This window comes from Hylobates moloch, unplaced genomic scaffold (genome assembly GCF_009828535.3).
Source record: "Hylobates moloch isolate HMO894 unplaced genomic scaffold, HMol_V3 SCAFFOLD_7, whole genome shotgun sequence".
Taxonomy (NCBI): domain Eukaryota; kingdom Metazoa; phylum Chordata; class Mammalia; order Primates; family Hylobatidae; genus Hylobates; species Hylobates moloch.
Window position 1 is genome coordinate 70,622,115 of NW_026652282.1, and position 25,033 is coordinate 70,647,147.

At 38.5% G+C, this 25,033-nt stretch overlaps 1 protein-coding gene across 1 annotated transcript in view; it reads right to left on the reverse strand.

Moving 5' to 3' along the window:
- Positions 1 to 25,033, reverse strand: part of CHM (CHM Rab escort protein) — a 207,683-nt gene that overhangs the window by 139,701 nt on the left and 42,949 nt on the right. The window contains exon 3 of the mRNA XM_032756221.2: positions 486 to 558. Coding sequence (XP_032612112.1) covers positions 486 to 558 — 73 coding nt within the window. The remainder of the gene's footprint in view (positions 1 to 485; positions 559 to 25,033) is intronic.

Consider the following 25,033-nt stretch of genomic DNA (forward strand, 5'->3'; position numbering starts at 1 on the left):
GAGACAGAGTCTCACTCTGTTGCCCAGGCTGGAGCGCAAAGGTGCAATCTCGGCTCACTGAAACCTCCACCTCCCAGGTTCAAGTGATTCTCCTGCCTCAGCCTCCTGAGTAGCTGGGACTACAGGCACGTGCCACCATGCCCAGATAATTTTTGCATTTTTAGTAGAAACGGGATTTCGCCATGTTGGCCAGGCTGGTCTCGAACTCCTGACCTGAGGTGATCTGCCCACCTTGGCCTCCCAAAGCGCTGGAATTACAGGCATGAGCCATCGCACCCGACCTCCATTTATATTTAAAAAGGGTTAAAGACATTGGGAAAATATTAGCTGAAAAGGTGACTTTACATATTTTTTGTAAAATAAGTGAATAAAAATAAAGAATCAACCCTGTATTACAGGTGAAGCTTAGGGTTTTCTTCAATGCAGGGTTACTATGTAACATACAATAAAACAAAGCAAATTAATAGGTCAGATACAAACTTTACCTGGTATTCCTTTAGCCAGGACAATAGTCCTGAAAAGCTAAAACTGGCCCAGTTTCCTCCATAGTAACTTCTTCTGTAACAATTAAAAAAAAAAAAGAGTAAAGAAAATGGTATAAAAATCAATTCACTGATCTTCATCAACAAACCATCTTTAACCCTTAAACTTACTTCACTTTTTAATATTACTGCCTCAAGAGTTCAAAAGTACACATAATTGGAAGGCTCAAATAAGTGGAATTGGTAGGCTAAAAGTGGGCCTCTCAGATCCCAAAAGAAATTTTTCATCACATAAGGAGTTAAAAAACATCTTTGGCTTCTTTAAAGCTTTCTCCACTGATTATGTGAACTGCCTGACATGGGCATTTAGCAGGTAACATGAATATATATAACTCTTGGGTTAACAAATGTGGCAAGGAAGAAAACCTTGATAGATCTCAAAGAAAGCTACTGAAAAACTGCTAAGTTTTCTGTAAGTACTTAAATCTCCTCCTCCTCTACCACCACCTCCGCCACCTCCACCACCACCACCACCACCACCACCATCAAACCCATCTCCAACACAAAACATACACATACACACAGACATACAATTGGCTACTCTAGATAAAGTGGAAGACCCTGTGCTGTTCTTAGCCTTTAGGGCCAAAAATACAAGGAGATCCTGGGAAATAGTTATTCACATCACATCAAGACATTTGCAATAAGTATAATAGAAACAAAATTATCACTAATAACCGGGTGAGCTATTATTCTTCATTACTCAGACCTGTGAAGATTGCTGTTTTGAACAACCCAGAGGTCTCCTAACTAGGATCAGGTAAACCTTGTAGACACCAGACCATTAAGTGGGGATTTTTTGCAACCAGAACTCTTTAATTCTTCACTGCATATTGGGCCTCCGGATCCTTGTAAACAGATTTGCACTTACTGACTCTGTATGATGAGCCCCCAAGTACACTTGATCCCACCTACAACACCCATTCTGGTTCTGGTTGGGAGGGATTCTTGGTTTTGTTTCCATTTTCATTTTTGCTTCTCTGCTTCTCTAATAAAATAAAAATCCATGAAAGGTTTTTAAACAATTAAACAAAAAATAAAACCTATAATGTGATATCTAAAATTACTCTTCCAGCCAGGCACAGTGGCACACACCTGTAATCCCAGCTACTTGGGTGGCTGAAGAGAGAGGAGTCCTTGAGCCCAGGAGTTCAATACCAGCCTGTGCAAAATAGCAAGACCCTATCATAAAATAAAATAATGAAATGAAATAAAATAAAATATAAAATAACTCTTCCATAATGCTACTGGAGATCATCTCCCAATTCTGACTCATGTTTCCTAAATCAACTGTTGACATAGGTCTGAAAAGTAAGCAGATTTTAGGCTCAAGCATTTTACCCAACAAGTACTGCTTTTCTCTAACACAGAAAGGGGTTAAATAAAATGCCTGTGAAAGTAGCTTTATTAATATAGATCATATCCTACTTATATCTGACAGTCTCTTCGGAAATAATGTAAATTCATATACTGTCCAGAATCTCCAATGGTCTTTAAAATTTAGCTAGAATTTCAGCTATAGTAGCAATTCTAGATGGTCACCCTTTACCAAAATGTTGGAATCAGGAAACCTACAAGTAGTGACCCCTTGCATCAGAGAGAACAGTGAAAGGAAGGAGAAGGTGGGTGATGGCAGGTATAGAGAAGACAGAAGAATGTTAGAATTTGAGGTTTTCCCATAGCAATTTATACTTCCATCCCTTTTGCCTGAGAAGAACACAATTCTGCTATTTCTTCCCATCCTCCAAATGTAATACTCAACAAAACTAGAAAATATCCTAGGTTTTGAAGGAGGGGAAAAAAACCTGAAACTACTGACACTATACTTTTTTGTTGAGATATTTAGATTTATTTGCAATCAACATAAAGTCGTGAGCAGCACTGGCTAACGGGTGAAAGCTTCAAGATCAAAGTAAAATTTATTTGAATGGATATACCAATATATAAGTAATAAATATATATCAAAAATCTAACATTGGGGACAGACAAAAGTTTCTTCGGACACAAAAAGCAATTAAAACTATTGATAAATCAGGCTTCCTCAAAATGAAAAACTTCCCTACAAAATAAATTATTTTAATAAATGAATGAGCCAGACACAAATATTCACAAAACATATCTAATAAAGGCTTGTTATTGATCAGGCACGGTGGTTCACGCCTGTAATCCTAGCACTTTGGGAGACCGAGGTGGGCGGATCACCTGAGGTGAGGAGGTCGAGACTAAACTGGCCAAAATGGTGAAACCCCGTCTCTACTAAACAGAAGAAAATTAGCCAGGCGTAGTGGCACACACCTGTAGTCCCAGCTACTCAGGAGGCTGAGGTAGGAGAATTGCTTGAACCCGGGAGGCAGAGGCTACAGTGAGCCGAGATCGTGCCACTGCACTCCAGCCTGGGCGACAAGAGCAAAACTCTGTCTCAAAAAAAAAAAAAACAATAAAAAATAAAAATAAAAATAAAGGCTTGTTATCCAGGATATATAAAGAACTCTTTCAACTTAATAAGACAGATATTAAAAGGTAAAAATGGGCAAAGGGTTTGAAGAGACACTTCACAAAAGAACGTGGTTAATGAGCATATGAAAAAGTACGCAATATCATTAGGTAAGTGCCTATTATAATAGCATTACAAATGAGCATATGAGATACCAGTACGTAGCCACCAAAATAATTAAAAAGACTGTCAATACCTGGTATTGATGTGGATGGCCAGAATGCTCATATATTTTGGTGAACATATAAAATGGTACAAGCGCTTTCTAAAAATATCTGGCAGTTTTTTAATAGATAAATATATACCCACCTTATGATCGAGTAATTTCAATTTCTAGGCAATTACACATGAGAAAAGCATGTACTGACAAAAATACTTGTACAAGTCTTTCCACAGCAGCTTTATTAATAGCCCCAAACTGATAATAATCCAAGTATCCATCAACAGGAGAATGAATAAACAAACTGTTGTATATCCATAAAATGGAGTACTATTCACCAATAGAAAGGAATAATCACCTGCTATATACAACATAAATGAATCTCAAAAGCATTATGCTGACTGAAAGCCTTAGCCAAAGAGTACATACTGTATGCTACCATTTATATAAAATTATGGAAAAAGTTAATCTATGATGAAAAATATCACAAGACTGGGAGTGGGGTCAGGACTTGACTGTGACTTTCCAGGCAACCTGGCTAAAGAAGCTGTGACTCCAAAGAAGTGGGAGGTTAGACCCCCATACGCACCCCTAGGAAAGGGGCTGAATTCAGGGGACTGGGCAGCAACAATCTGCAGGCCCCACTTCCATGGCACCTCACAGGATAAGAACCACTGGCTTGGAAGTCTAGCCAGCCAAAGGGAGCAGCATTGCACCTCTCTGGGACAGAGCTCCCAGCGGGAGAGGCGGGCTGCCATTTTTGCTATTTGGGCAACTTAGTCTTTCCAGCCTTTGGACTTTGGAGAGTCCAAGCCATCGCAGGTCAGAACCAGTCCCCCAAGCCCAGCCCAGTGGCTCTACAAAAACGTGACCAAACTGCTTTTATAAGTGGTCCCTGATTCCATTCCTCCTCACTAGGTGGGATGTCCCAACTGGGACCAGCAGCCCTTGCCAGTGTTCTCTGGCCAAAAGAGATTTGAAACCTCCCTGGAAGGAAGCTCCCAGAGGGAGGGGTGGGCCACCATCTTTGCTCTTTGGGTGACATAGCCATTCCAGCCTTCAGGCTTCAGAGAGTCCAAGCCAACCAGGGACAGAAGCGGTCCGCCAGCACAGCACAGCTACTCTACAAAAACATGGCCAGACAGCATTTCTTAAGTGGAACCTCAATCCCATTCCTCCTCATGAGGCAGGACCTCACAACCAAAGTCTCCAGCCATATTCTACAGGTGCCTTAAGGCTGGCAACAAGTCCACATCTTCCTCGGATGGATCTCCCAGAGGGAGGGGCAGGCCACCATCTTTGCTGCTTCACAGGCTTCAATGTTGATATTTTGAGGTACTGGAAAATCCAAGGTCATTAGCAACTGGAGCAGGCACCCAGCATACCATAGCAGCCCTACAGAAAAGCAGCCAGACTGTTACATGGGAGCCCGTTCCCATAACTCCACACTAGGCAGGTCCTCCAGGTCTGGGTCACCAGCTACCCTCACCAGAGCTATTAAGCCAGTAGCAGCTCGGCAACTCCCTGGACAGAGCCCCCAGGAGCAACTGAAAGCCTCTCTGCCACTGCCTCTGCAGCGGACTTCCCTTGCTACCCTCGGACTAACGAAGAAGCAAAGACCCTAAGTACCTTACCCAAACCTCCAACTAACTGTAGTCAACAGAAAAAGGGGTCAGTCCATTTCCCATAGGTCACACCCACCCCCGACTGCTCACCACTACAGAACACCCAGGTTGGGCCCAGAGCACAGATCCTGAATCCTGGACTGCTCTCACTGAGCAACTGCTGACCTGCATCTCTCTGGGGTGGAGCCCCGAGGATACAAATAAAAGACCCTTGGCCAAAATCACTACTAAGGTCCCTTACTCTGCTGCCTCCAAGTTGTGGAAAAAACATAAATGCTAAGATCACCCCAGAGTTTCAGTGGGCAGCCCAGGAGCACCAAGCTATGGCCTGCAGCCAGCACTCAAGGGGGAGAGGAACCCACACTTTCAGAGCATTGATAGGGAACATGGCTGCAACTGTGAGGAAACATAGCGGAGGCACACAGCCAAGCAAGAATCTATCAACTAACCAGTACACTTAAGTGCCACCTACTGGATGACACGCCAAAGCTTCAAGACCAAAAATACTCACTAACATACGTACCTCTCTTAAACCAAAGACAAGAAGTCAGCTTCCAATAAAGACCCTGCACAAAGCCTCGGTCCTGTGAAAATAACCAGAAAAGAAGTCTAGTGACTGTATTCACTCTACACTTTAGTTAAAGGAATACCCACAGGCAGATATGAGAAAGAATCAATGCACGAACTCCGGTAACTCAAATGGCCAGTGTTGTACGTCCTTCAAACAACCACACCAGTTCTCCAACAAGAGTTCTTGACCAGACTGAGCCGCCTGAAATGACAGAAATGCAATTCAGAATATGGAAAGAAATGAAAATCTTTGAGATTCAGGAGGATGGAGAAACCCAACCCAAAGAAGCTAAGAATCACAATAAAACAATATAAGAGCTGAAGGATGAAATAGCTGGAAAATGAACAACAACAAAAAAACTAACAAATCTGACAAAGCGGAATAACACAATACAAGGATATCACAATGCAATCACAAGTATTAACAGCAGAATAAACCAACCTGAGGAAAGAATCTCAGAACTTGAAAACTGGTTCTCTAAAATAAGACAGACAAAAATAAAAAAGAATAAAAAGATATAAACAATATGACTGAGAGGTATGGGATTCTGTAAACAGGCAAAATCTGGCATCCCTGAAAGAGACAGGGGAAAAGCAAACAACTTGGAAAACATATTTCAGGGTATCTTCCATGATAATTTTCCCAACCTTGCTAGAGAGGCCAACAGTCAAATACAGAAAATACATAAAACCCCTGCAAGATTCTACACAAGAATATCATCCCCAAAACACGTAATCTTCAGATGTTCCAAGGGCAAAATGAAAGAAACAACATTAAGGGCAGCTAGAGAGAAAGGGCACCCCATCAGGCTAAAAGTGGTCCTCTCAGCTGAAACCACCCAAGCAACAAAAGATTGGGAACCCATATTCAACATTCTTAAAGAAAAAGATTTGCAACCAAGAATTTCAATGAAGACAGGAAAAACTATTCAAAAGATCCATGAATCCAGGAGTTGGCTTTTTGAAAAAATTAATAAGATAGATAGGACGTTAGCTAGACTTAAAGAAGAAAAGAAAGAAGACACAAATAAACACAATTACAAATGACGAAGGGAATGTTGCCACTGACCCCACAGAAATATAAATAACCATCAGAAGCTACTATTAACACCACTATGCATACAAACTAGAAAACATAAAAGAAATGGATAAATTCCTGGACACATACACCCTCCCAAGACTGAACTAGGAATAAACTGATTTTCTGAACAGACCAATAACAAGCTTTGAAATGGAATCAGAAATAAATAGCCTGCCAACCAAAAAGGCCCAGGACCAGATGGATTCACAGCCGAATTCTACCAGATTCACAAAAGAAGAGCTGGTACCATTCCTACTGAAACTATTCCAAAAAACTGAGGGACTCCTCCCCAACTCATTCTATGAGGCCAGCATCATCCTGAAACAAAAACCTCACAGGGATACAACAGAAAAAGAAAACTTAGGGCCAATATCCTTGATTGAATATTGATGCAAAAATCCTCAACAAAATACTTGCAAACGGAATCCAGCAGCAAATCAAAAGGCTAATTCACCACGATCAAGCAGGCTTCATCCCTGGGATGCAAGGTTACTTCAACATACATAAATCAATAAATGTGATTCATCGCAAAAACGGAACTGAAGACGAAAACCATGTTTATCTCAATAGATGCAGAAGAGACTTTTGATAAAATTCAACACTCATTCATGTTAAAAACTCTCAGCACACTAAGTATTAAAGGAATACATCTCAAAATAATAAGAACCATCTATGACAAACCCACAGACAACATCATGCTGAATGGGCTAAAGCTAGGATTCACCTTGAAAACTGGCACAAGACAAGAATGCCCTCTCTCACCACTCCTATTCAACATAGTATTGGAAGTCCTAGCCAGATCAATTAGGCAAGAGAAAGAGATAAAGGGCATGCAAAAGAAAAAGAGGAAGTCAAACCGTCTTGGTTTGCAGTCTACATGATTCTATATCTAGAAAACCTCACAGTCTCGGCCCAAAAGCTCCTTCAGCTGATAAACAACTTCAGCAAAGTTTCAGGATACAAAATCAATGTTCAAAAATCCCTACCATTCCCATGCATGGACAATAGCAAGCTAAGAGCCAAATCAGAAAGCCAATCTCATTCACAATTGCCACAAAAAGAATGAAACACCTAGGAATACAGCTAACCAGGGAAGTAAAAGTTCTCTACAATAAGAATTAGAAACCACTGCTCAAAGAAATCAAAAGACACAAACAAATGTAAAAACATCCCATGCTCATGAATAGGAAGAATCAATATCATTAAAATGGCCATACTGCCCAAAGCAATTTACAGATTAAATGCAATCCCTATCAAACTACCAACAACACTGTTCACAGAACTAGAAAAGACTTTAAAATTTATATGTAACCAAAAAATACCCAAATAGCCAAGGCAATCCTAAGCAAAAAGAACAAAGCTGGAGGCATCACGTTACCAGATTTCAAACTATACAAGGCTACAGTGACCAAAACAGTATGATACTGGTACAAAACCAGGCACATAGACCAATGGAACTGAATAGAGAGCCCAGAAATAAGGTTGCCCACCTATGACCACCTGATCTTCGACAAAGCTGACAAAAACAAGCAATGGGGAAAAGTCTCCCTATTCAATAAATGGTGCTGGGATAACAGGCTAGCCATATGTAGAAGACCGTATCTGGAGCCCTTCCTTATACCATATACAAAAATCAACTCAAGATGGATTAAAGACTTAAATGCAAAACCCAAAACTATTAAATCGTTGGAAGACTACCTAGGCACTACCATCCTGGACATAGGAATGGGCAAAGATTTCATAACAAAGATACCAAAAGCAATCACAACAAAAGTAAAAATTGACAAGTGGAATCTAATTAAACTTAAGACTTTCTGCACAGCAAAAGAAACTGTCAACAGAGTAAACACACAACCTACAGAATGGGAGAAAATTTTTGCAAACCATGCATCTGACAAGGGTCTAATATCCAACATCTAAAAAGAACTTCAACAAATTTACAAGAGAAAAACAATCCCATTAAAAAGTGGACAAAGTACATGAACACTTTTCAAAAGAAAACATACATGTAGTCAATAGCATATGGGAAAAAAACTCAATATTACTAATCATTAGAGAAATGAAAATCAAAACCACAGTGAGATACCATCTCACATTAGTCAAAATGGCCATTACTAAAAAGTGAAAAAATAACAGATGCTGGCAAGCTTGCAGAGAAAAGGGAACACTTGTACATTGTTGGTGGGAGTGTAAATTTAACCACTGTGGAAAGCATTGTGGCAATTCTTCAAAGAGCTAAAAGCAGAGCTACCATCCAATCCAGCAACCCCAGTAGTGGGTATATACCCAAAGGAATATAAATAATTCTACCATAAAGACACATGCATGCAAATGTTCACTGTAGCACTATTCCCAATAGCTAAGACATAGAATCAACTTAAATGTGCATCAGTGATGGACTGGATAAAGAAAATGTGGTACATATACACCATGGAATACTATGCAGCCATAAAAAAGAACAAGATTGTGTCTTTTGTGGGAACACAGATGGAGCTGGAGGTTATTATCCTTAGCAAACTAACGCAGGAACAGAAAACCAAATACCAAGTGTTTTCACTTATAAGTGGGAGCTAAATCATGAGAACTTATGAACACAAAGAAGGCAACAGCAAACACTGGGGTCTACTTGAGGGTGAGAGGAGGAAGAGAAGCAGAAAACATAACTTTTGGATACTGTGCTTAATACCTGGTTGCTGAGATAATGTGTACAACGAACCCCCATCACACAAGTTTACCTATGTAACAAACCTTCACATGTACCTGCAGACATAAAAGTTCAAAAAAAATTGTAGAAAACATGGTTGTAATCTTTTGAAAGCTTCGCATGGCTTATTCAGAGTGCCACCTAAGGTTTTCCAGAAACAATAAGGAAAAAAGTTATACAACCCTCCCTTAACACTAATCAAGAAGATAATAGAAAAAAATAGTACTGAAACTAAACCAAGATCTTTCTCATCCTTCATATGGTGTTTAATGTTAAAGCAATATCAGATTGCTTAATATCTCTTAACAGAAAAGAAATATTACAGGTAGACTCAAAGATAGTTGAACTATATGAGAAGGCTGAGCATTAAACCCATTAACTAGAGCTTATTAATTAAATCCTAACAATCTTCTTTTCCATTGTGCATCATAATTACAATTCAGTGTTGAATATTCAGCAGCAGGCATAGCTAAATGCTACTAAACTACATATTGTACTGTGAAATGGCTTCTGTAAGCAAGTCCAAGAACAGTAACAAAAGATGAAGCTACTGACATTCAAGCATATTCATCTGGGAACCATTCTAATTATTAAGAAATTAGGAGTTGAAAACGTTTTCAGGCAGGTAGCTAATGGGATGCAAGGTTGCTCGATGAGAACAAGAGCAGCATAGCTCAACCTCAGACTGTCCTATTATTCATTCACCGCTCCTACAATTCCTTTTCTTAGAGTAGTAGTAATACTATCTTCCATTGACAGCAGTTTTAATTTCCCAACTTGTTTTTACAACTATTTCCTCATAGATTCTTCTGGTAATCTTGTGAGGCAGATAGAAAGGGTGGTATTTCATAGATGAGGACACTACGACTTGTCTGTGTAGAGTTTAGTCACTAGTCAGGGTCACACAGTTACAATTTGCAGAACTGCAATTGAAACTCGGTTCTCCTGAACTCTAATCTTGTCCATTACAACATACAAATTCCCAAACTTTTAAGCTGGCTAGCACCATTTAGTCCACAAGATATAATGGTAGCTGTGGTTCAATGAAGTCAAACACTTAATTGAGTAGTGCCTGGTCCTGATCACTAAATTAACCTTTTCTAAAATGTACCCCATCAAAATGAGCTATTAAATGAGCTATTTTTTTTTCCAAGAAAAAAAAAAATGTACAGTGACAAAATAAACTTGGAAAATGCTAGGTTGAAAAATTTAAACAACAACAAAAAAAGATTTATGTGATGACTTCTCAGCACAATTAAATATGTTAATGTCTGTTATAGCTCTCCAAGAGGGAATTATAGCAGTAGGCAGAATTTCTCAAATTCAGTTAACCAACAAACATGTTTTTTTTTAAGTATATTGAAGGATTAGGGCTTAATAGAGCATATGTTGAGAAACGCTGGCTTAATCCATGTTAAGTAGAACAAGAAAAATAGGGTACTAAATACGTTGAGTTCGGCATTTTATATTCACTATTCTCACAAGAATCCAGAGATTGGTGCTACAATTATCCCCGTTTTACAGTTAGGGAGAAAACAACAACAACTGTGAAGCTGAATATTGTCTAATTCACTCAGCTAGGAAATGGCAAAACCCAGATTTAAGACCAGGGACTATCAGGCACCAAAGCCTCTGCTCTTTCCACTAAATACACTGTCTCCTATAATTTACAAGATTAGAATATTTAAATTATAAATATAAGCATATAATACAAATCCTGGAATCTGACTTACTATAAGTAAAGACAGTGGCATCTATTCACAAACAGTAGATGGAATGAAATCTAGTTTTTATTTTGTTACCCCAATTCATCGGGATAATAATTCCACGGCTATGATTACTCTAATGTCAGAGCTGGGGAAACTATTCATTTCTAGGACCTAAAATACAACCAATTTTATTGCTTATCTCACATTTAATGTGCACAAATATCTTCACACATATGATAAGAATAGGAAAATAATAGTCTGGCATGTCTACTAGTATTGATTTGCCAGATATTATTGAGTACAATATACTATGGACATTAAAAGAGGCTCTATTTCATTTAAATTTGGTTGAAGTACTACAAAGAGTCATGACATCTCCCTGGTGACAACAGAATAGGCTAGAAAATATACCGGACTCACTCCCTACACAAATTCTCACTTACTGTAAGTTCCACATACTTGCTACACAAGAAAGCTGAGCTCCTTTCACCATCTCCTCATTCCAAGACCAAGGAAAGTGGGCCTCTATGATAGGGTATGCAGAAGCAATTCTAATGTCAGAGAGGAAGACCAGGATCTTATTTGCTTTTATTAATTGACAAGCAAAAAGTGTATATATATTTCTCACGTACAACATGTTGTTTTGAAATGTTACTTGGTTTTAAGAGAGCCCTATGAATCTACAAGAAGTTGTTTTGGCAATGAGATCAGCCTGCCAGAAAGAAATACCAGATCGTGTTTGCAGTCATTAGGGCTGGAGAGAGATCTTCCTGTGTTTGAGTTATTAGTCATTCCACATTAGTCCACCCATTCAAATCCATTTATAGACAACCAAGGCAGGTAGACGAACAAATAATACACAAAGGTTGCCCTCAATTTTTGTTTCCCTCTGTGATCTCATCTGTTTCCGCTGATTCAATTATCGCTTCTCTGTTGATGACTCACTAATTGGCATCTCCAATCTGGGCCCCTCTGGTGAGCTCCAGACTCAAATCTACTTCTAGTTGGTTGAAAACACAGATCATGAGTCATGAACTTATTGGACACCTCCTTTCACTAAAAGTCCCAGATGTACTTTAATCTCTACATGTCCAAAAGACAAATTTATTATCTGTCCCACACCCCCAACTTGGTCATCCATTCAATTTCCCTATCTCAATAAATGGCAACACTATCCTTACAGCCTCCTATGCTGAAAAAAAAAATCTTAAACTCATTCATCATTCCTTCCTCACATATCCATTCTAGTTAATTTCTTAAGCCCCTTCTATCCTTGCTATCCCTACCACTGCTGCATTATTTCAGGCCCTCACTCCCTCTTATCTATCTATTGCATTAGTCTTATCAAAGGTTTCCCTGCCTGTAGTTTCTTCCCCTTCCAATTCAATCTTCACACTACTGCCATTGTGATCAGGTGTTGGCAAACCATATTATGCCATTCCTGGCTTAAAGATGTTTAATGGCTCACTAATGTTTCTACAGTAGAGTCCAAAATTCTTAGCATTGCTATAAGACCCTTCAAAACTTAGTGCCAACCTAACTCCCCAGTCTTATCTCTCGACATTGCCTTTCTCTGCCATGCATCAGCCACAACTGCACACTCAACATTGTTTGAGTGAGCCAAGTGCTTGCATATCTCTCTGCTTTTATTAGTGCTATTGCCTATGCCTCAAATGCTATTCCACCATAAAACTAATGATGGAACTAGTAAAAACAGACAGAACTACTCAAATCCAGTATCATCTCTTCTGTGAAGCTTTCAACTCTTCAAAAAGAACCGATCCCTGTGCTTCCATAGCTTTGCACATACTTCCATTAGAGTTTTGTCATGCTGTCTTATAATCAGATTATATGAATGCTTCCTGTGACTAGACTGAGAGCAACTTAAGGGCAAGGACAGTAGCTTAGTCATCTCTGAATCCTTAATGCATAATTATAGTTAACTAAGGGAATTATTACAATTAATGTAATGATATTAATCAAGCCTTTGGCACCAGACAAATCTGGATTCAAATTGTAGTCATGCCTTTTACTAGCAGCATGACCTCAGTCAGTAATTTTACAGAAGTTACTCTAAAACTCATTTTCTTTACCTATAACATAGAAATGAAAGTATTTAAAGCAATGCATAGCACATAGTAAGTTATCAACAGCATCATCACTATCCTCCTCTCCTTGCAAAATGTGAACACAGAAGAATATACCCACAGCCAGCACCCTTTGCAAGCAATTAACACAGTCCAGTGCCAGTCCGGCATTGCTACATTCACTGACAACCCTGGGAAGGAAGAAGACAAACAGAAACAAGAATGCGGACACAGAGGAGAGGACAGAAATGACAGATCGAAGGGTTAAGGACTGCTGATTCCCTCTTCCTTTCTCCCTATCCTCTACTTCAGAGTATTTATGGTTCCTAAAATTTAGCCCTTCCTTTGTCTTGGAAGGGAAAATTAAACTCTATTTTCATTAATAGGAAAAATAGCAAAATTAGAATGTCAGAAAAAAGCGTAAAGCTTTATTGCTGCAGAGCATACTTTCAGCTGCGAAACTGACTGACATTCTTCAACTACCACCCCCACCCAATGCTTGTAGGCATAGTTGCCATTTCAAAGTCAAAGCAAGCCAACAAAACAATAAAACTAAAACCAAACAAAAAAATGAGGAAAAATGTAAGAGAAAAACCTTTCTCTTTATTTTCGAAAGAGGAAGGATAGTAAAGAAATTGCTCAAGGGGAGAAGGGAGTTTTATGTAGAAGCAGTACATTCAATTATCTTTGCTTGTATTTTTCTAGTCATATGAAAGCTGTCCTAATTCAAATCCACTGAATAAACAAGTCAAAGTAGTATCTAGAGAGAAGCTGATGTTTCACAATTTCTACATTAAGAGCTGTCTCAATCTAGCCTCTGAGCTCTATGGGAAAAAAATTCTCTCCTCATGCAAAAACTATAATATCATTTGCAAATGAAGCTCCTGAAATTTGCAAATGTCAATACGGATTTCAGTGACCTAAAAATATAATGACATTTGGTTTAAGATCACACAAATACATGAATTACTTTTAAATATTTTTCCCATTCTGCCCTCCAAAGTAAAGGGTGAAAACATTCCTTATTATTCAAAAAAAAAAAAAAAGTTTTTGTGGAACCTGCTACATTTTATTATCAGGCCTTGGCAGCCACACCTCACCTTTTTACAGGTAACTCACTGGACCCTCACAGTGACTCTTCAAAGGAGGTTCTGCACTAGACCCATTTCACAGTTGAGGAAAACAAGACAAGTCACATAACTAATCAGTGACAGAGTCATAACTTGAACCAGATCTCCTGACCATCAAACCCAGTATTTGTGTCTTTTCCAACCCTACAGCTTATCTTAGAGAAAAGAGCACAAGCTTTGTTGTCAAATGGACCTAGATTTAAAACCTAGTTCTTTCCCTTAATATGCATGTGACACTGGGCAAGTTATTTCAATTCTCTGAGTTTGTTTCCTCATCTGCAAAAGGAGGGAAATTATACTTATTTTAGAGAAATGTAATAATTAAATGTTAAAACACTTGTAAAATACCTAGTGGAGCACCAAGTAACTGTTCAGTAAATGGTAGCTATTATTACATCATGTTGGCTTCAACAGCATACATCTTGAATACTAGATTAGTTTGAACAAATGACAATCACTGTCATTCATAAATTAGTTCCACAGACATCATAAAATCTGTCCTCAACATGGGGGAAAAAGGAAAGGAGAAAACTAGGGTAATACTGATTCTTTGATACTTGTTCATTTTTCACACTCTTACAGGGTTGCACTGTTTTATTTATCTAAATAGATAATTTCTTCTAAGTGAAGTTACGTTTACTTTATTCCCCTATCCCTTTATGGTAGTCTTGAATCTAAAACCTTTAAACTACTTATCTTTGAGTTACCTTATTCACATATATATGATTATGTTGGTAGAAGAGCCATTTTATTTTACTTTTGCTGTAAAGAAAATATAAACTAACCAACTTTAATTTCCAAACAAGCCACTAAAAAGAAACCTCACATGAATAGCTGTTGAATCAATACTGTTTTCTTAAGAGCAAATAATAATTGAGCATCTACACAAAGTATTTTTGTCCTTTCATTACTGAAGCAGGGCATCACAACTAAATTTCTCACCTAATTCTACATATGTACAGTTAATTTCCAAGGCAGAAAAAATAGCATAAAATTGACTTGACGAATACAGATGCAATTTCTGAAATAAGTCAATGAGGTAGAGCTTTTTCAAGCCACAAAAAATCCGGCTCTACTAAAAAATCAACTAGTTCTATAAAAGGATTACAGAGGAAAATAATGCTGGCTCCCTGTGAAAGGAAAATAAATCTTGGGACCCCAAACTCACTAAGCCCAAGGGAAAAGTCAAGCTGGGAACTGGGTCATGCAGATCTGCTCCCCATTTGGTTGCTAAATAAGATGGCTATGAAGATAAAAAGCAACATACCTCCCTCACAATTTGCCCACAAGGAAATTCCTTGTGGGCCCCTATATCTTTACCCTAAAACAGTTCTGCAGCATTTCACCCTAACAATGTAAATTGATAGCTTATCTTCACAGGTGCTGGACAAAGGAAAGAGAACTCAAAGTCACCCTTCTGGTCACCTAAGACAAATGAGTATCTGCTTCCTCCGCCCTATTGTCTACACTACCTCATGTAAAAATGCAGATTTGCTTAGCCAGATGAAAGTATGAGTGGCTATTTCCTCTACCCCGACTCACGTGAAAATTGTGTATTCAGTGAAGGCTGATCAAAGATTCAAAAGGATGCAACTCTTTCATCTTTTTATCTATTGACACAGTTTTTAAAGACTTTTTTTCCCTCAACATCTGCCCTTTCCCTTTCAAATACTGAAGCCCTCAAAAGCATCTCTGGAGAAAGGCATAGACCTACCTCCCAGGCACATGTCCTTAATGTTGGCAAATAAACCTAATATGACTAAGACTTGCCTCTGTCATTTTCTTTCATTTATATTTCAAACATTTTCAGAGTGTCATATCCACAGTGAGAAGTCAATAAGGGATTACTGCATTGTGGCCACTCCAATTCACTCCAACCTCCTACCACCAAATCTAAATGATGCCCCTATTATTCTTTAGTAGTACTCCCCTTTTTCCTTTCATAGTACAGTTTATAATATAAAATTTGAGCATGTTTAATGTCTATACCCCCTAGGGTCCAAGGTCCATCACAAGGGCAGGGGTCATAGTCTGTTTTATTGTTCACCTCCATACCCAGGAAGTAGAAAAGAACATAACCTCAATCAGTTTTACAACTGCTTTCTAATTATAGTATAATTTCTATATTTCTTGAGAAGTGACAATTATTGACAAGTTTTAGGGTCTCCCACTTGAGTGCCACAACATAGCCAACAATGACATGTAGGAAAACGGATGCCAATACAATGTCAAGTCAATGCTGGAGAAAAAGTGAGCACAAAAAGTCCCTACTCCACTTTCCCCACCACTACTACCTACCCTACCTTACAAAGCCCTGAAGGAAGAAATTCTAACTCTCCCTTAAAAGTGAAGAAGCTGGCTGGGGGCGGTGGCTCGCACCTGTAATCCCAGCACTTTGGCCAACGGGTAAATCACTTGAGATCAGGAGTTTGAGACCAGGCTGGCCAACATGGTAAAATCCCGTCTCTACTAAAAATACAAATTTTAGCCAGGTGTGGTGGCACATGCTTGTAATCCTAGCTACTGGGGAGGCTGAGGCAGGAGAATTGCTTGAACCCAAGAGACGGAGGTTGCAGTGAGCTGAGATGGCACCACTGCACTCCAGCTTGGGCAATAGAGCGAGACTCCATCTTAAAAAAAAAAGTGAAGAAGCTACAAGAAATCCTGATAATCTTCAGTAGCACAATAGAGATTTCAAGCCACACTTTGAAATGACTGTTGGCCATAGCTCTACAGCTCCCAAGAAATCTATTGGGATGAATTTTCTTTATACATTCCTATCTGGTCTCATTTCGTTTTGTAGCTTTTGTCAAATATTTATTTGTAAAAAAAAATTAATTTTTTATTGTTCTTTCACTATTAGTACTACAGCATAATATTACTAAATAATATTCTCAAATGTGAAAAAAATGAGTAAATACACAGAGGTGATGGTGAGATACTATCATGGCATATTTTCACTACATCAATTCACTTCATTTTATCCTTTCACTCATACACTCCTTCATCTGTCATGAAACTTTCTCTCTTAAGTCCCCCAGACAGAACATAAAAAACTATAATGAGTCTCTTGGGAGTGGTATGTGGGAAGGATAACGCATATTTTTCATTTTTCATGTATACAGATGTGCCTTGACTTATGATATAACATCCTGATGAACCCACAATAAGTTAAAAATATCATAAATCAAAAATGCATTTAATATACTTAGCCTACCTAACACCATAGCTTAGCCTAGCCTACCTTAAACATGTAAGCATACCTTACATTGGACTACAGTTGGACAAAATCATCAGGCAACACTGTAGAGTATCAGCTATTTACCCTCAAGATCACATGGCTGCCTGGAAGCTGTGACTGGCTGTCACTGCCCAGCATACAGGAGGGTATCCTATCGCATACTGTTAGCCCAAGATCAAATTTTAAAATTTGAGATATGATTCCTACTGAATAAGTATGGCTTTTGTACCATCACAAAGTTGAAAAACTGTAAGTTAAACCATCAGAAGTTAGGGACAATCTATACTGATGGCCTACTGGGAATGGTATATGGGAAGGATGACATGTATATCTTTCATGTATGTATGCATATATGCTTGTAATATATAGGTATATATGTTGCTTGAATTCTTATGACAAGCATATGTATATTTTTATAATTACAGAAAAAAAGGTTTTTTTCAAACCAAGAAACAAACAAAAAACAACTCCAGAAACAAAGATAATTGGTCATTTTTCTTTATCACAATTCCTAAATAGTCACAACTCCTATCTAGAAAAAAAAAATTCATTTGTCAAGTCAAAGAGAAATCTAGTCCAGGGACTGACAGACATATAACAATGACATCATCAATTCTTTTTTTTTTTTTTTTTTTTTTTTTGAGACGGAGTCTTGCTCTGTCACCCAGGCACCCAGGCTGGAGTGCAGTGGCGCGATCTCGGCTCACTGCAAGCTCCGCCTCCCAGGGCACGCCATTCTCCTGCCTCAGCCTCTCCGAGTAGCTGGGACTACAGGTGCCCACCACCACGCCCAACTAATTTTTTGTATTTTTTAGTAGAGACGGGGTTTCACCGTGGTCTCGATCTCCTGACCTCGTGATCCACCCGCCTCGGCCTCCCAAAGTGCTGGGATTACAAACGTGAGCCACCGCGCCTGGCCATCAATTCTTAATCTAAGATAATACTATTTAGATGAACATGCTTACTTGGTGAAATTATTAAAATATAACAATGTTTTCAGTGACATCATCAATTCTTAATCTAACATAATACTATTTAGATGAATATAATTACTTGGTGAAATTATTAAAACATACCAATGTTTTCAACTTTTAGGAATAATATGGTTATTATGTAAGATTTAAAAATCAACAACTGTATTTATGACAATTATTTGGACCCATGACATAAATTCACCAAACACTTAAAGACCCCAAATATTAAGTATTCTTTTTAATAATGACTAAGAAAAACTGAATCTAAATGAATTCAGTTAGCATATATATGAAGGTAGTATAAAACAGAACATGAAGACTGATATTAAAAAATATAAAACCAAATGACATAAATGATCAGAAAAAAGGATCAATTGAGGTCATGTAAATGAACAATTATTGGTAGAAGTAGATTTTGTTCAAGTATAAACTTCTGTGCTTACCACACCTCCCTTTAACAACTTCAAGTTTAAAGTAAATGCCAATCTCTACATTTAAGAATTGCAAATTGCTCTTTTAAATCACATCTATTCTTTAAATTTCACATGTCCACAGCTCATTAATATTTACAGTAATTGTAGGCCTATGAAAAAAACTACAGATTTTACATTTACTGAGACAGATAGCTGGCACACAAAAATAGAGGTCCCTCAATTACAATATAGCAGAAGTTAACTTTAGTTTAAAATATGTCTACAGAAATTTATGGCAACACAACAATGAAGTGACTATTTTGAATAAGATTAGCTGCTCTTGATAATGACAGACAGTGCTTATAAATCAACAGAGGTTGTACTTGATATTTATAGTGGGGCACTTCAGAATCATCAACCAACATCATTTGAATGGAATATACATGCAAACAATGGCAAAAGATTACAAGTACTAAGATGATCTTCACAAAGTCATGATGTAATACATGCACATAAAAAAGTCAAAGTATATTTGTGTTTCCTGTTAGTCTTACAGTTTTTGTCTCATTTAATATTCAATGTTTAAAAGTAAGAAATATTTAATAAAAATGAGAAAGATAACCCTACTCAGCAGTTTTATCAGGATGAAATTATATTTCTTGAGTTCAGGTTACTATTCTACTAGCTACCTAAGTCTTCCTGAAAAAAAAAAAAAAAAGTAAATTTCACCTAATTCCTTACTGTAACATTCAGTTTTATTGAGGCGCAGAAGTTATACAAGTTCAGTAAGTCAAACTGACTTTGTGACAGCTGTTTAAATTAGAGAAAAAGAAAAAGATCAGTAAAGTAGTATAGCCATTATGGAAAACAGTATGGAGGGTCCTCAAAACACTACAAGTAGAACTAGCATATGATCCAGCAATCCCACTACTGGGAATATATTCAAAAAAAAAAAAAAAAAAGAGGAAATCAGTATATCAAAGAGATATCTACACTCCTATGTTTACTGCAGCACTACTCACAACAGCGAAGATATGGAATCAACTTTAATGTCCATTAATGGTTTAATGGATAAAGAAATATTGTATATATACACAATGGAATATTATTCAGCCTTAAAAAGAATTAAGTCCTGTCATTTTCAGCAACATGGTTGGAACTGGAGGTCATTATGTTTAGTGAAATAAGCCAAGCACAAAAAGACAAATATCTCATGTTCTCACTCATATGTCAGAGCTAAAACAGTGGATGTCATGGTGGTAGAGAGTAGAATGATAGTTAACAGAGGCTGGGAAGGAAAGGGGAACAGAGGGCATGAAGTAAAGTTGGTTAATGGGTATAAAAATACAGGTAGATAAAATAAGTTATGGTATTTGATAGTATAGTAGGGAAATTACAGTTTAAAATAATTATATATTTCAAAATAGCTAAAAGAGAAGAATTTTAATGTTTCCAACAAAAAGACAAATGTTTAGGATGATATACTTCCCAATTAGCTTGACTTGATCATTACACATTGTATACGTGTAGGAAAATATCACATATACCCCAAAAATATATACAACTATGGTGTATCAATTGTTTAAAAATACAAATAAATAAGAAAAATCTCATAAGTCCATTTTACAAACACACAAATGTGATAAAGATGTGGGACAATGCCCTTTTTCTAAATATTGGACAGTTAGAAATGACATGCATATATGAATGTTTACATTTTGTTCATAACAAGAAATTGGGAACAGCTTAATATGCAACAGTAGAGAAATGGCTAAATAAATCATGACATGTTCATCTGCATAAAAAAAAATACTATACTGCCAGTATTAGGGAGTTCTTGCATTGCTATACAGAAATATCTGAGGCTGGGTAATTTATAAAGAAAAGAGTTTTAGTTGGCTCAAGGTTCTGCAGACAGGACAAAAAGTGAGGTGCTAACATCCGCTTCTGGAAAGGGTCTTAGTTAGGAAGCTAACAATCACGGCAGAAGGTGAAGGGAAAGCAGGCCCTACACATGATGAGAGTGGAAGCAAAAGAACAAGGGGGAGGTGCTACACACTTTTAAACAACCAGAACTCATGTGAACTGAGTGAGAACTACCTTATCATCAAGGGGATGGTGCTAAACCACTCACGAGGGATGCACTCCCATGATCCAAACATCTCCCACCAGACCCCACCTACTAAACTAGGGATTACATTTCAACATGAGATTTGGAGGGGACAAATATCCGAGCCATATCACAGCCCATTACAATCAACTGAAAAACGATTTTTGACATGTTAAAGTGCTGTTTAAAAAAAAAAAACAAGTACATCTGTAAGAAAATTGCATGCAATTAAGCCAGCCCCATGGTGTAATGGTGAACACTCTGGACTCTGAAAATTGCATGCAATTACAAGCAAAGACCACTACCTCTCTACCGAATCTCCCATCTCCCACAGGTGGATGTAGACATATGGCAATCAAGCTAGCGATGAGTTTTGTAACTCCAGAAAACTGTATGTGGATTATGACTAGTTTTTGTCCAGGAACTACGAGCAAAGATGATATATGCCACTCCAGGCCCAGGACTTAAAAGAATAAAGGTCTATCCACTCTCTATCTCCTCTCTGAAAGCTGGAACCTGGGCAAACCCATGACCCATTTTAGACTGTGCTAACAAAGAAAACCCTAGGGAGTGGTAAAGAAAATGAGATAAAAGGAACCAGAGTCCTCATGGACTCTTCACATTTGTTTTAACCACAAAATATTTTAAGTTATTGTTTTCAAGCCATTATGTCTGGGTCTTTTTATTACAGCTTCTTATTCTTTCATTCTAACTAACGTAGTACAACATAGAAAAATGCCATAACTGTTCCAAGATGGCCGAATAGGAACAGCTCTGGTCTGCAGCTCCCAATGTGATCAACGCAGAAGACAGGTGATTTCTGCATTTCCAACTGAGGTACCTGGTTCATCTTACTGGGATGGGTTGGACAATGGGTGCAGCCCACGGAGGGCGAGCTGAAGCAGGGTGGGGCGTCGCCTCACCTGGGAAGCGCAAGGGGTGGGGTATTTCCCTTTCCTAGCCAAGGGAGAACTGTGAGGAGGCAGCCTGGCTGGGGGAGGGCCGTCGCCATTGCTGAAGCATGAGTAGGTAAACAAAGTGGCCAGGTAGCTTGAACTGGGCGGAGCTGACCACAGCTCAGCAAGGCCTACTGCCTCTAGACTCCAACTCTGTGGGAAGGCCTTAGCTGAACAAAAGGCAGCAGACAACTTCTGCAGACTTAAACGTCCCTGTCTGACAGCTCTGAAGAGAGCAGTGGTTCTTCCAACATGGGGTTTCAGCTATGACAACGAACAGACTGCCTCCTTAAGTGGGTCCCTGACCCCCGTGTAGCCTAACTGGGAGACACCTCCCAGTAGGGGCCGACAGACACCTCATATAGGCAGGTGCTCCTCTGGGACAAAGCTTACAGAGGAAGGACCAGGCAGCAATATTTGCTGTTCTACAATAATTGCTGTTCTGCAGCCTCTGCTGGTGATACCCAGGCAAACAGGGTCGGGGGTGGACCTCCAGCAAACTCCAACAGACCTGCAGCTGAGGGACCTGACTGTTAGAAGGAAAACTGACAAACAGAAAGGAATAGCATCAACATCAACAAAAAGGACATCTACACCAAAACCCCATCTGTAGGTCACCAAGATCTAAGACCAAAGGTAGATAAAACCACAAAGATGGGGAGAAAGCAGAGGAGAAAAGCTGAAAATTCTAAAAATAACAGTGCCTCTTCTCCTCCAAAGGATTGCAGCTCCTCGCCAGCAACGGAACAAACCTGGACGGAGAATGACTTTGACGAGTTGACAGAAGTAGGCTTCAGAAGGTCGGTAATAACAAACTTCTCCCAGCTAAAGGAGCATGTTTGAACCCATCGCAAAGAAGCTAAAAACCTCGAAAAAAGGTTAGACGAATGGCTAACTAGAATAAACAGTGTAGAGAAGACCTTAAATGACCTGATGGAGCTGCAAACCATGACACGAGACCTTCGTGATGCATGCACAAGCTTCAATAACCGATTTGATCAAATGAAAGAAAGGGTATCAGTGACTGAAGATCAAATTAATGAAATAAAGTGAGAAGACAAGGTTAGAGAAAAAAGAGTAAAAAGAAACGAACAAAGCCTCCAAGAAATATGGGGCTATGTGAAAAGACCAAATCTACATTTGACTGCTGTATCTGAAAGTGATGGGGAGAATGGAAACAAATCAGAAAACACTCTTGAGGATATTGTCCAGGAGAACTTCCCCAACCTAGAAAGACAGGCCAACATTCAAATTCAGGAAATACAGAGAATGCCACAAAGATAATGCCAAAGAAGAGCAACCCCAAGACATATAATTGTCAGAATCACCAAGGTTGAAATGAAAGAAAAAATGTTAAGGGCAGCCAGACAGAAAGGTCAAGTTACCCACAAAGGGAAGCCCATCAGACTGACAGTGGATCTCTCGGCAGAAACCTTACAAGCCAGAAGAGAGTGGGGGGCCAATATTCAACATTCTTAAAGAAAAGAATTTTCAACCCAGAATTTCATATCCAGCCAAACTAAGCTTCATAAGTGAAGGAGAAATAAAATACTTTACAGACAAGCAAATGCTGAGAGATTTTGTCACCACCAGGCCTGCCTTACAAGAGCTCCTGAAACAAGCACTAAACATGGAAAGAAACAACCAGTACTAGCCACTGCAAAAACATGCCAAATTGTAAAGACCATCGATACTATAAAGAAACTGCATCAATTAACGGGCAAAATAACCAGCGAACATCATAATGACAGGATCAAATTCACACATAACAATATTAACCTTGAATGTAAATGGGCTAAATGCTCCAATTAAAAGACACAGACTGGCAAATTGGATAGAGTCAAGACCCATTAGTGTGCTGTATTCAGAAGACCAATCTCACATGCAAAGATGCACATAGACTCAAAATAAAAGGATGGAGGAAGGTCTACCAAGCAAATGGAAAGCATAAAAAAAAGCAGGGGTTGCAATTCTAGTCTCTGATAAAACAGACTTTGAACCAACAAAGATCAAAAGAGAGAAAGAAGGCCATTACATAATGGTAAAGGGATCAATTCAACAAGAAGAGCTAACTATCCTAAATATACATGCACCAAACACAGGAGGACTCAGATGTATAAAGCAAGTCCTTAGAGACCTACAAAGAGACGTAGACTCCCACACAATAATAATGGGAGACTTTAACAACCCACTGTCAACATTAGACAGATCAACGAGACAGGAGGTTAACAAGGATATCCAGGAATTGAACTCAGCTCTGCATCAAGGAGACCTAATAGACATCTAAAGAACTCTCCACCCAAAATCAACAGAATATACATTCTTCTCAGCACCACATCACACTTATTCTAAAATTGACCACATAATTGGAAGTAAAGCACTCCTCAGCAAATGTAAAAGAACAGAAATCACAACAAACTGTCTCTCAGACCACAGTGCAATCAAACTAGAATTCAGGATTAAGAAAGTCACTCAAAACCGCTCAACTACATGGAAACTGAACAACCTTCTCCTGAATGACTACTGGGTACATAACGAAATGAAGGCAGAAATAAAGATGTTCTTTGAAACCAACGAGAACAAAGACACAACATACCAGAATCTCTGGGACACATTCAAAGCAGTGTGTAGAGGGAAATTTATAGCACTAAATGACCACAAGAGAAAGCAGGAAAGATCTAAAATTGACAACCTAACATCACAATTAAAAGAACTAGAGAAGCAAGAGCAAACACGTTCGAAAGCTAGCAGAAGGCAAGAAATAACTAAGATCAGAGCAGAACTGAAAGAGATAGAGACACAAAAAACCCTTCAAAAAAAATCAATGAATCCAGGAGCTGGTTTTTTTAAAAGATCAACAAAATTGATAGACAGCTAGCAAGACTAATAAAGAAGAAGAGAGAAGAATCAAATAAATGCAATAAAAAATGATAAAGGGGATATCACCACCGATCCCAGAGAAATACAAACTACCTTCAGAGAATACTATAAACACCTCTACACAAATAAATTAGAAAATCTAGAAGAAATGGATAAATTCCTCGACACATACACTCTCCCAAGACTAAACCAGGAAGAACTTGAATCTCTGAATAGACCAGTAACAGCCTCTGAAATTGGAGCAATAATTAATAGCCTATCAACCAAAAAGAGTCCAGGACCAGATGGATTCACAGCCGAATTCTACGAGAGGTACAAAGAGGACCTGGTAGCAATCCTTCTGAAACTATTCCAATC